A 13,796-nucleotide genomic window follows, 5' to 3' on the forward strand; every position below is an offset into this window, starting at 1 on the left:
ATTTGATATGGTGCAGAAGAAGAGCCAGATGAGGCCATCATTTCTGTTTGAGAAATGCTCTTTTATTGAGACCAAGGGAAACAATGCCATTTGAAAAGCAGCTGAAAACTGAAGTAGGTCACTCCTACCCCTACCCTGTTTGTTGTTTGGACGTTTGGCTTGCCATATATATATATATACACACATACATACACATACCCTCACCGGCCACTTTATTAGGTACACCTAGTAAAAGGTTGGACCCCCTTTTGCCTTCAGAATTGCCTTAATTCTTCATGGCATACTTTCAACAAGGTGTTGGAAATATTCCTCAGAGATTTTGGTCCATATTGACATGATAGCGTCACACAGTTGCTGCACATCTATGATACAAATCTCCCTGGAAATAGCCATCAGAAGATTGGTACACTGTGGTCATAAAGGATGGACATGGTCAGCAACAATACTCAGGTAGGCTGTGGCATTTAAACGATGCTTAATTGGTACTAAGGGGCCCAAAGTGTGCCCAGAAAATATCCCCCACACCATTACACCACCACCATCAGCCTGAACCGTTGATGCAACGCAGGATGGATCCATGCTTTCATGTTGTTTACGCCAAATTCTGACCCTACCATCTGAACGTCGCAGCTGAAATCGAGACTCGTCAGACCAGGCAACATTTTTCCAATCTTCTATTGTCCAATTTTGGTGAGCCCACGCGAATTGTAGTCTCAGTTTCCTGTTCTTAGCTGACAGAAGTGGCAGCCAGTGTGGTCTTTTGCTGCTGTAGCCCATCTTCTTCAAGGTCCAACGTATTGTGCATTCAGAGATGGTATTCTGCATTCCTGGATGTAATAAGTGGTTATTTGAGTGGTTATATCTTGAAACAGTCTGCCCATTGTCCTCTGACCTCTCACATCAACAGGGCATTTTTGTCCACACAACTGCCGCTCACTGGATATTTTCTCTTTTTCGGACCGTTCTCTGTAAACCCTAGAGATGGTTGTGTGTGAAAATCCCAGCAGATCAGCAGTTTCTGAAATACTTAGACCAGCCCGTCTGGCACCAACAACCATGCCACGTTCAAAGTCACTTAAATCACCTTTCCCCATTCTGATGCTCAGTCTGCACTTCAGCAAGTTGTCTTGACCACCTCTACATGCCTAAATGCATTGAGTTGTGTCCATGTGATTGGCTGATTAGTTATTTGTTTTAACAAGGAATTGAACCTAGTAAAGTGGCCAGTCAGTGTATATACTGTTGCTAATACAGTAAAATGAAAAAAGCATAATTGAATAAAGCATAAAGAATAAATGTAGCATATGTGTAATACTAATGTATTTTCTTGTTTGCTTTTTTTAGAATATATGTGTACTGTCCTACTGTCCTATAGTATTAGTAACTAATTTTACTGGAAGATTCTTGGGAATCTGGTAGAAATTACGGTAGCCTGGATCTTTTAGTTGTTTAAGTAGTAAAAGTGTGAGCACATTTTTCATAACACTGTAACATTTAAATAGCAATTAGAGTTGTTTAAATATTTAAAGTGTGAGCACTTTCAGACCAAGGGGAAAATTATTGCCCGAAGTCCTGTCCAGTCATTTGCAAAGGGAGGCTGCCCAGATTCTGTTCCTAACCAACGTATATATTTGTATGTCATTAACTTGCAGAAAGTTGGTTTAAGGTCAAGACTGAATGAAAATTTTCATGCACCATTATACACGTGTTCTTAATGCCACCCTGGTCCAGATACCCCATAGGTGCCATCACAACATTCCACCAAAAGGATTAATTGTGGGTTTGGAATTTTAAATTATAGTTGTTTCCACTAAAATCTAAGAAACAACATTTCCTCGTAAATGGTTCCTTAATAACACGCTTTTTGAGTTATTTTTTTTCATTATTATTTTGAATCTAAAGGGACACTCAAACATAGATCAAACACTTCAAGATTGCTTCTCTTCCTGTCAGACCAAAGTTGTAATATTCAGAATAGTATATGCTTTCATATTATGCTCTATTGAATATAGCAAGTGATATATGATATAATAATTTCCATCTGGGGCAAATTTAATGAATCCTTTAGTCTAAGTGTTAAATGCATTTTTAAGTCGCATAATAGGGACAGAATACAATAATGAGATTACACTGCTAACATTATAGCTGTGATACAGCTTAGTGAATGCAGTGGTGAATAATTGTGATGTGACGTATGGTGAAAGAGGCAAGCGTGCATAGATGTCAGACTGTCAGACCATAAGAATGCCTTAACAGTTTAGTCATCCTGAAGAACATCTGAAATTGGTTAGAAAGCTCAACACTCAATATTCCTATGATTAGTTAGGGCATTCAGACAATATGCTAATGACTAACAACCTTCAATCCAGTGACCAAGGAGGCTAAATCACTTCAGAATGGGTCTAGGGGGGATGGGGGGGGTGGGAGGGGGGTGAAACCCTTCACGCAGGTTTAGAAAGGATTCTCAAACTTGTTATGTTATAGCAGCAAAACTTGGGGATTTGTCCCTTCAGTGGTAGAGGGAGAAACAGGCCTGACTGAAACAATCATTTTTAATCCTTTATGAAGCACAAAGGGTAAGGTCGGTACCCTGGCCCACACCTGAAACTCTAGGTAGTTACATAAAGACTGGCTGGTTCCTAAATCCACTCTCAGATTTGGTTTCTTCCTGAAACCGCAAGAACAGGTGTGGTGTAGGTGTCCTGTAAACAGATATATCACGGAGAAACAGTATAGGGACTGAAAAGGATGCTTTATCTTTGTTCCACCCGAATTCCGACACACGCCCGCCTCCTCCGCGGGGATTGGCTTAGAGGTAAATCATGTAGATTACTAGTCCTACAAGTTTGAACTTCTACTCAGTACAAAGCCGCAAGCGCTAAACTACAGCACCTTATCCAAACTACCGGTAGTGTATAAGGTGCCGACCAGTTCAGACAGAGGAGGCGCTGAGGAAAATATAGAACGGGCTGCTTATGCGTAAGAAGTATCGGCCAATCGCAGCACAGGAGGCGGGACCGGTCGGAATGCGGGTGGGAATAAACGCGCGAAAAAGAGCAGCTTGCTGTCGCGTGCTCGGATGACTGACCATGGCGCATGCGCAGTAGCGGCCGAGCAGTGTGCTGTGGAGTAAATTAGTAACGTTGTTTGCTTGAAAGTCTCAACAAATGTTTGTCGCCACAGATGACGCTGCTGTTTAAAATGTGTCATTAGTTCTAAAGTTAACCCGGAGACTGTGAATAGTTATCGTGAGGAGAAAGACAGAGAGAGAAATTCGTAGTTCACTTGTCTTCTCTCTCTCCTCCGGGTACCTCTGATGCTGTTGCAGCGCTAAAACTCGAGCTAGCTAAGGTAGGACTCTCTCATATGCCTCGCCACATAACTCACATAACCTCGGGCTGTTATTTTTCTAGCACTCGGTCTCGCTCCATGTGGCTCCACTGAGGAGAGAATTACAGCATTGCACCACAGGCTTCAGGCACTCTTGCCCTGTCCGGCTGTTTACTGGACAGCTAGTCACTAAGCCTTATCATAACGTTTGAAAAAGCTGGAGGAAAACACTAGGCTGCAACAGGAACGTAAATAGTGAAGAAACGGACATATGCAGCATTAGTACAGAAGTCTTGCTTATTACTTAAATGATCATTGTTTAGGTTTGAATGCCTTTGGGCTCATAGGACATATAACACGTTTCCACAGATTCAGTGAATGTTGCAGGTAAAGTACAATAAGATAACCATAAAAACATGCAACAACAATGGTCCACAGAGTATCACAAACAAAGGACTGCTCAGAGTAACGTGGATTAGTGGGTTTGAGATGAAAAGCATGTTGATGTGAGGAAAAGACCAGGGTAAGACTCAGCGTCTTGTAGGTTGATGCACTGAAACAGCATAGTTTAGATGACATAATTCTGTTCTTGATATTGATTGCTACTCTAAGTAAATTACATATGGAAAACATAGTTGCCTTAGGGATATTGATATTGATAGGCCTGGGAACTCTGCAGTGTTAGAAAATGAAAACGTGGCCAATAAAAGACTCAGATTGTCCCATACTGAAAATCTTATTTCACTGTCTTAATGCTGTGTGTATAATTATGTGTGATTTGTGTTCAGATGTTAAAATACTTTGACCATTGAAGTTTGTGAAACAGTTAAAACCTTTTGAAGTCTTTTGGTTGTACCTCACTCTAACATCAAAGAAGTGTAAGAAATGCAAAAACAGCCTTTTTAAGATTTCATGAAAATGGCTACTTTATGTCTCATTCCAGTAGTTATAAAATCCTTATGCTGTATCCTTATCTGTCAGAGGTTAGCCTGTTTCAGATAGCCTGCTGTAACCCCATCTTGCTGAGGGATCTTGTGTTTGTGTGGTGTAACGGTGCCTTCAAGTCAGACAGTATTCTATGATCTTTAGATTTCTCTTAAATAAAAGAGCTGTGGATCCCTGTTGATGGTGTGCATTATGACATTTTTGTTTAACTTTATTTCTAATGAAATTACATGATTGCTAACCCAATTGTGTTAAAGGATGGATTTAAAATATAAACCTACATTGTTCAGTTAAGATTAAGTTAAGTTAAGAGCTCAGTAATGTTTCTATAAAAGTTGCAAATGACTTCTGGTCCAACTTCTGATCATATATAATGGGCCATGTCACTAAACATTATACAGAACAGATCATTGTGAGGTGGAAAAGAGTAAATCAGTTGGATTATTTTTTTTCACAGTGAATAATAATAATAATAATAATAATGATAATTATTATTATTATTATTTATATGTGCTTGATCCATCCACATGTAAAATAGTTACAGTAACATTTTACAAACCTTCTAGAACAAAATAAAGTAGCACTGCATAGAATAAGATTGCAGATATACACTATATTGCCAAAAGTATTCACTCACCCATCCAAATCATTGAATTCAGGTGTTCCAATCACTTCCATGGCCACAGATGTATAAAACAAAGCACCTAGGCACTCAGACTGCTTCTACAAACATTTGTGAAAGAATGGGCCGCTCTCAGGAGCTCAGTGAATTCCAGCATGGTGCCATGATAGGATGTTACCTGTGCAAGTCCAGTCGTGAAATTTCCTCACTACTAAATATTCCACAACCAACTGTCACTGGTATTATAACAAAATGGAAGCGATTGGGAATGACAGCAACTCAGCCATGAAGTGGTAGGCCACGTAAAATAACAGAGCAGGGTCAGCGGATGCTGAGGCACATAGTGCGCAGAGGTCACCAACTTTCTGCAGAGTCAATCGCTACAGACCTCCAAACCTCATGTGGCCTTCAGTTTAGCTCAAGAACAGCATAGAGAGCTTCATGGAATGGGTTTCCATGGCCGTGCATCCAAGCCTTGCATCACTAAGGGCAATGCAAAAAGTCGAATGCAGTGGCGTAAAGTGCCGCTAGAGCACTTCTAATCATGCTTCTCTGTCTGGCAATCTGATGAACAAGTCTGGGTTTGGCAGTTGCCAGGAGAACAGTACTTGTCTGATTGCAAAGTGTAAAGTTTGGTGGAGGGGGGATTGTGGTGTGTGGGTTCAGCCCCTTAGTTCCGGTGAAAGGAACTCTTAATACTTCAACAGACCAAGAGATTTTGGACAATTTCATGCTCACAACTTTGTGGGAACAGTTTGAGGATGGCCTCTTCCTGTTCCAACATGAGTGCACACCAGTGCATAAAGCAAGGTCCATAAAGACATGGATGAGCGAGTTTGGTGTGGAAAAACCTGACTGGCCTGCACAGAGTCCTGAACTCAACCTGATAGAACACCTCTGGGATGAATTAGAGCGGAGTCTGTGAGCCAGGCCTTCTCATCCAACATCAGTGTCTGACCTCGCAAATGCGCTTCTGGAAGAATGGTCAAAAATTCCCATAAACACACTGCTAAACCTTGTGGAAACCCACAGTCCTGTTTCAGGGTTGTTTTCTTGGCTTATTGCCTCCTCTCTATACCCTACTCCAGGTGCCTTGTACAGCTCCATGAATGTCCTTTCTCTCTTCATGCCAGAGCAGAGATACTGAGCGCTGTGTCCTCCTCCTGGACACAGTGGAACTCCTCATAGTTTACAATGTCAAGTCCGGTGCTGTTGGGGGCACCGACAGTAGCAATGGCCCTCCGCTCCGCCGACTTCCTCTTTCTTCCTTGTCCACTATGTTGTCAACGCTGATGAGAGTGCTACTCATATGTGCTGCCCACTGCTCTCAGAAATCCACCAACTGGCTCTGACATTGCTTTTTCAACTCCTCCAGCATTGGAAGCCTCCGCTATGGGGAACAAAGGCCACCCTGCATGTGCTGTGTCAGCTCCACTGGCAGTAGAACATTAAGTAAATGCTCCAGGGCCAACACCTCCTACACAGCTTTCTCAAATGCTGGATATGCCTGTCAAACCAACATACCTCTACTGCAAGCACATTTATCCACTCTCCCTTTAGCTTCCACCTCTCCAGGAGCAGCCACCTGGCAGACCACACTATCAGCACCTGCCCAAAACATCACTGGAGCACCAAAGTCAGTGCCACCAGGTCACCATGTTGTTTGAGTGGCAGATACAAAAGCACCTAGAGTGCGTTCCCCTTCTGTGCCAGAAACAGCTGTGTCACTGTGGCAGCTGCCATCAAACCATAAAGCCGGATGACCACTTACATCTATGTAGAATACGGCTCGACTTATTCCAACTTGGTGGCCATATTCTGCTCCTGACACCAGTATAGTGTCAGCATAGAAGAAGTTGATAATGGCGTGTTGCGCTCAGCACTGCTTGACTTCTTCCAGCTTGTCGGACATTTCCTGCTCCTGACACCAATATAGCGTCAGTGTAGAAGGAGATGCAGAAAACATTGCACATATGGTTAGGTGCTCTAAGCTCCTTAACACAGTATGACCCATGGTGGATGTCAGAATAATTTATAGTACATAGACAACATATCAAACATTGAAACTGAGAAATTTCATTATGCCCATATGCCTATTTCGCGTTGCATCACCTTTTCTTTTAACAGCACTCTGTGTTTGGGAACTGAGGAAGGCAGTTTCTGTAGTTCGGGAAGTGAAATGTTTTCCCATTCTTGTTTGATGTAGAATTTCAGCTTCTCAACAGTTTGGAGTCTCCTTTATTGTATGTTTCATTTTATAATGTGCCAGATATTTTCAATGGGTGACAAGTCTGGATTGCATGCAGGTCAGTTTAACACCTGGACTCTTTTACTAGGGTGCCATACTGCTGTAATATGTGCAGAATGTGGTTTAGCGTTATCTTTCTGAAGTATGCAAGGCCTTCCCTGAATAAGATGTTGTCTGGATGGCAGCATATGGTGCTAAAACCTGTATAGTTTTTCCCAATCACATTTTTTATTTTTACCCCTACCCATTGTTTTCGAGTGCAATCCTCCCCCTTTAAACTGAGTTACAAGGGGTAGTGGTTGAAATCTTCCCCCTATAAAATGGGACAACCCTTCAAGAACCGGATATGTCATCAGTTGTCGTCAGCGACTTTTATGTAAACAGACGAGACAAGGTTTCCGGCCATTTCCTGTATGCCGCCTCCAGCTGTGGTGATCTCACTTATTGTGTGCTCTAGGCATCTATTTGCGATTATCAGATTGGTTGTATGCAGTGAAGCAGCTTTAAAACAAATAAATCATTTATCCAAAGGAGAGTGAAAAGCATGGGCGCTCGTGATTCATTCACAACTTCAGTTTTACACATCAATCAATCAATAAAACAAGTCACAGAATGAATAAAGAACACAAATAAAAAACTACATCACTTCATTTACAGCTATTAGAGCTGCTCTGTAAGTGACCCTGCCAGTCTGCACTGACAGCAGAGGAGGGTAAAGTTCAGCTCCTCACTGCTTAAATACATTTAGGGCATCATATGCCTTCAAACGGGGGTAATTTTTTATTATCGCCACCAAGTGATATGAAGCTGAACTTAGCTTTTTAATCGCCTGCTTCAAGATCAAGCTTTCCTATTCCACCTTAAATGGTGCAGCAACCTCAGGTACCAGAACATAACTGCAGCACCATTTAAGGTAGAATGGGAAATCAGCGTATTACTAGCGATTTTTATGCGTGTCTTTGGCCACTTGTGCAGCCATCTTGCCGACGATTCACATAGCATTCTGGGAATTTTCTCGTAACCCTTCGTTCGTATTGTACCTCTGAAAAATCTCAGTTTGATGGGCCATGTAGCCCTAACACTTCAGCCTACCACTCCTTCTCAGCAACAATCTGGACAACCCTACCCCTAGACGTGAACGTGCAAAATGGAGGGCTAAGTGTTAGAGGCAAGGGGTGAAATGAGATTGGGCCTTTGTTCAGCTTTAATAGTGCCTTCTTGTCATGTGCACTAATGCAGCTCCATACCATCAAGGATGCTGGCTTCTGAACTTTTCCACTTCACCTCAGTCTGTCTTAAATGAACATCTTATGCAGAGTGCAGCGTTTTTTGAAAACGTTCAACAGATCATAATGACATTCATATAATTTCAAACAGAAATCTGTCTTATTTGCTTCGTGGACAGATAACTTATCAAAAACTAGAAAGTTAAATCAAAAATTATATTTAAAGATCATTTCATATGGACATATGAGCCCTTCTTTGAAATGACTTTAACAACTCCATGTACGGTTTCTGTCTGTGTCTTATTTGAGCATGCCAGTATTGCCTCCCAGGACTGCTGATTTCAAAAATTGAACAATGATTTTATTTTCCTTATTTTATGCCCATAGCAGCCAAGAGTCAGTGGTGTTTTTGTAGCATGGATAGTGCTCTGGCATGCAAGAAGGCATGATTGTCTTTTTTATACCATGGTAGAGAATGGTTGATTAAGAACTCTGCATATCTTGCAGAGGTCATTTAACACACTCAGGGAGCCTAAAGGGACATCCTGTCTCACTTCCCAACATTCTGCCTGTTGTAACATGGAGCAAGGAGGTAGATGCATGTGCTGAGTTAAGCGAGTTTTATTTCGGGCAAATCCAGGGTTGTAGTCGTAACAGTCCAGGTTCATACAGCCAACACGGAGAGATCGTGGGAGAGACATGACGAACGCAGGATACAATCAAAGACTAGAAAGTCAAACATCAAACAAACAAAACATTTAACAAACAAAGACCAACAAACACAAGGGGCAAACACAGGGCTTAAATACAAAACATAACGAGGGACAGGTGGAAAACAGCTGGCAATGATCAGAGGTGGATTCAGACAACAAGGGGACTGGACTAGACTCAAAACAAAGAAGCACGTGGACGATAAAAAGTAAATAAAAAGCACATAGAGGAGAGGGAGGAGCCAATGGTGACTCCTGTGAGGGCACCAGTCTTGTTGGAACAGGGTTGCCATTCACCAACCATCCAGAATGCCATCCATCTGGACCATCTAGTGTAGTACAGCAGTCATCAGTGAATACAACTTTGTAAATTAGTCTTCATGTATTTCTGAGCCCACTGCACTACCTTTGTGAACTGTGCTTAGGGGTGGGCTATATACAGCTTTATGCACAGCTGTCTGTATAGGATCCTGCATTAAGAGATTCTTGAGACTCCAGAGACACCAGCAGCTTCAAATCCCTTTCTGCTGCTCAACAGTAGTGTTTTTATAGCTACCCTTTTAATATAGGTTTTCACAGGCAATGGTTTTCCAAAGTGTTCCTTAGCCCATTTCTACTACAGAATAGTGTCTGTTTTTAATGCAGTGCCACCTGAAGGTCACAGCCAGCCAGTATTTCAGCTGCATCCCTTATGAACAGAGATTTCTCTTTTAATATTATCTAGTGTAGATGTTGAAATCTCCATTTATTTTCTATTTTATATCGAGAAAAACTGTTCTTGAATCTGCTCTTGCAGTCTTTTGACAGAGAGTACCCAATCATTTTACTGACCTGTTACCATTTAACCACCAGGTGTTTTTAACTTTACACAACTTCACCTGTTTTTTTGTTGCCGCATCCAAACTTTTTTGAAACGTGTTGTTGGCATCAAATTCAAAGTGGGTATATATTTTTCAAAAAAACAATACAATTTCGCAGTTTCAACATTTGTCTTTGTATCTGTTGTCTTTGTACTATTTTCAATGATATATAGGGTTTAAATAATTTGCACATCATTTGCATTTTGTTTTTATTTACATTTTTCACAGCATCCCGAGTTTTTTGGAAGCAGGCTTGTATTACAGTGATGTCTTAACAATATTTTACTTACATAATTTCAAAATACTTTTCATAGATAAGCAAAACATTGGAAAGATAAAACCTACAGATATAAATTATAAAAGAACAAAGAGGCCCATTTTACTATGTATGTACTAGCCTGAACAAATGTGTTTTTATTCTGTATTTACAAACACTCCCTGAACTTGAAAACCACAGTTATATAGTTTAGAAGCTATATACAAAAAGGATCTTCCACCGTGTTGCATGCTGACCTAAGGATTAGCAGTAAGCCATTCCGTGTCCCTCAGCTGAATAAAGTAGACTAGATGGTCTGTAATACTTCAAGAAATCAGCTAAATATGTTGGTGCTAGGCCAATAAGGGCTTTACATGTTGTGAGAAGCACCTTGCAGTCAATGCACAGATTAAAGGGATGCCAATGTTATTCAGGGTATTATGTTCTGACTTTCTTTTCCTGGTAGGCTGCCATACTCTATACTAACTGGAGTGTAGTTAAACAATCAGTAATGTTGCAGTGGAATTTCTGAGTATGTTGTAACGTTGGCATACGTCTTTTTTTTTTAAGGTGATAGGACTCCACTATGGGATGTAAATGAAAAACTTGCATTCAAGTTTTTGAATAGTAAGTAAGGACCTTTAGTCTTTGGTCTTTGATTGCAATGAAAAAACCACACTCTTATTGAGCAGACCTAGTGAGCACTTGTTTTACTGGTTTTCAAACCTAACATGGCGTTCCAAAGCTGCTAAATAGTCAGTGCCTGAATTACAGGAACATCAGTTGCAAATACTTTATTTAAAGGTGCTAGTCTCAGAAATCATCACCGCAAAAGCCAAGAGCAGGCAAGTTGTTTTAGCAAAAGAAAAAGTGCAAGTCAAGACTTCGCAACAGAGATAAATGGACATATAAAAAGATACTTGCTAAACTGCAAAAACAACAGCCTCAAAAAACATCAGAACTGAAGTAGCACCTCAGTGCTGTCTCAACAATAGCTGGCTGCTGTGAGCTTCACAACATGCATTTTGAGTAGACTTCATGTCTGGCAGCAATTCTGTTTTATAAAAAAAGATGAACATTGAAGATGATCTTAAAGCTCTGGTGCACTGAGAAAATTCTCCCTCATTTAACTACTGCTCCTGATATTAGTGATGACAATGAGGTTATCAAGGTGCTTTAAGGTTATTATGTGGTTAGGAAAAAGAAAAAATAATGTTATCAAAAACTTGTTTTTCATCACTTATGATTGACATGTTGGGTGTCAAAAATAAAGGCAAGAAATATGCAAAAATTACTCTGAAGTGAAAGTCTGAGTGCTTTGCCATATTCTTACTCAGCTAAAAATGGAGCCTGAATATACTTGCATGTAAGAGACGTCTACATTTAAACTTGTTATGGACCTAACAGTAAACAGTAAATGTTTTAACAAATACGATTAAAGTTTTCTTTGTTTATTAATGTGTAATGCGGTGGTGTGTGGGTGGTGGTGTATTGGTCTTCTTGCAAAAACAAGTTAGCCTAGTTGTGGGCATTAATGTTTTACAATGTATAATTTGGTTCAATAAAAGCAATACATTGAAATGTATAGGAACACACCTGATTGGAAAGAATAAAATCTGACTTAATCTGAGTATAATATATGATTTTTCTTTGTAATAGTGCTTATTTTCAATAATACCCATGGTAAGTACAAATGTTCCAAAATAATATGTAAAAAAAGTAATAAAGTACAGTTACTCAAGCATTTTCAACCTGTGAGAAATGCACAAGAAAGTGCAATATAAGCTGTTGAATGCCTTCACAACATTTTTGTGTTTCTAAGGTAGGCTTATGTTGCACAAATACATATTTCAATACAAAAAATGCTATTTTCCAAGTTAGTGTGAACTATTAAATATTACAAACAAAACACAGTTTGCAAGGGTGCTAGCAATGTAGTAGAATTTAGAAGGGTGACAGCAGTGTAGAAAATCAGAACAGTCAAAGTGTGGTAGCAGGTGCCATCTAGTGGTTGATGTTTGTAAACTTCTCAGAAGAAAAAAAAAAGATTTTTTTTCTTTTTTTTCAGGCGTCCAAGAAAAGATGCCACCTGAACGAGATCACCGTGAATTCTACACTTATTTTGGTGTGGAGGTAAGCCACAGAAGCACAGGATCACCCTGGTAGCTATTTGCTTTATTGTAGAAAATCACTGTCATTACTCTAAAACCTTGAGAAGGACAGTAAACACAGGCACATTTAAATGCAGGACCTCTTTTGAAACATTTTATTGTAAACTAAATGCATTTTGACCTCAAACTGTTCCATTCACATGAGAAATATATTTCCTGCATTACAGAAACCAGGAATTTGTGAAAATATCACAGTAGATTAAACAGACTATGGCAGAAGTTATTAAAGACAGGTTTTTCACCTGAAAGATGAGAAGGATGTTTAATCAGTGGGTCATTATCACTAAAGAGCCCTGCAATAATGTCGTAATTTGCCTCATTTGAGCTAGGAGGCTCGTCACCCTGGATTAAGTGTGAACTCCACTCCTTCCATTTGCAGAGGAAATTTAGTTTTGTTCTTGTAAAAGAAGGTGAGTTTGTTTATGTCAAAATATTATGAGCATTGACTTATTTGAGACTGGAAATGTGATATATTCCATGGGTATTAGGGGCGGGTGTTAGGGGGTATGAGTTTTAATTGCATTGTCACATACATTTGGGTGCATTTGTTCTAAATATAATTGTGGACTGTCAAAATGCTTGTGTGCTCGTGTGTTCAAAATACAAAGCCCCAGCATCTTTAAATATTGTAATTAAATAACAACATCTTTAAATACATATTAAGTGTCTTTTAGATGGACTACTCAAAATGAAACCTGCATGAAGAACTTTTGTCTGGTCTGCCATATATTTTCTTTGAGAGTGATTTGACATTTTGTATTATTTCAAAGTAGAAAACATAAAATATACATGAATCTGCTTCACTCATACTAAAATTGTGCATTTTTGCCAGCATGTTTAGGGAACCGTTGCTGGTACTGAAGCATACAGAGCAAACTGCTCTGAATGGACACAATAAATGCTATAAATGGTTAGAGGTCTAACTTTAGATGTACTAATGTACTACTTGAACTAAAAGCACATCAGTCACAAATACTACAAAATTATTGGATAAGAGAACAGTATTGGAAATCATAAAACATAAGCCAAACACAGACAAATTGCTTTAGCAATAGGAAATGTATTACAACTCAATGCTTACTGACATTTATGAAAGAACACTTAACAAGATGGTTACTAAAGCTCAAAAGTACAACAGAACTGAAGCAGTTTCTTTGTGCTCAACAAAACCTGTACAGTAATGGCAGGGCTTATATCCAAAAGCAGTTCCCAAGTCCTGGTGTAAGGAGCACAAAACCTGAGCACTGAAAAAAAGTAAATGAATTTGATAAGATGTCTTTTACCCCTTTCCTACTTCTCGGTACACTCATTAGTACTAACACAGCATTCCTAGAAGAAGTAGTTCTGAAAGCAAATGCTAGCCATGTTATTTATTAAGGAATGGCTATTTATATTTTGTTAGGCATGTCCATTTATTTTGCCCACCTT

At 39.7% G+C, this 13,796-nt stretch overlaps 1 protein-coding gene across 4 annotated transcripts in view; it reads left to right on the forward strand.

The window, feature by feature from the left end:
* The first annotated feature begins 3,143 nt into the window (after positions 1-3,143).
* Positions 3,144-13,796, forward strand: part of plppr5b (phospholipid phosphatase related 5b) — a 78,164-nt gene continuing 67,511 nt past the window's right edge. The window contains exons 1-2 of one of the 4 annotated variants that reach the window (XM_037536748.1): positions 3,144-3,351; positions 12,266-12,330. In XM_037536748.1, coding sequence (XP_037392645.1) covers positions 12,280-12,330 — 51 coding nt within the window. In that variant the 5' untranslated portion in view covers positions 3,144-3,351; positions 12,266-12,279. Of the gene's footprint in view, positions 3,352-10,776; positions 10,825-12,265; positions 12,331-13,796 lie in introns of those variants that run through there. The other 3 variants (XM_017700387.2, XM_017700388.2, XM_037536750.1) reach the window with 3 other exon arrangements.

This window comes from Pygocentrus nattereri, chromosome 3 (assembly GCF_015220715.1).
Source record: "Pygocentrus nattereri isolate fPygNat1 chromosome 3, fPygNat1.pri, whole genome shotgun sequence".
NCBI classification, from domain to species: Eukaryota; Metazoa; Chordata; class Actinopteri; order Characiformes; family Serrasalmidae; genus Pygocentrus; species Pygocentrus nattereri.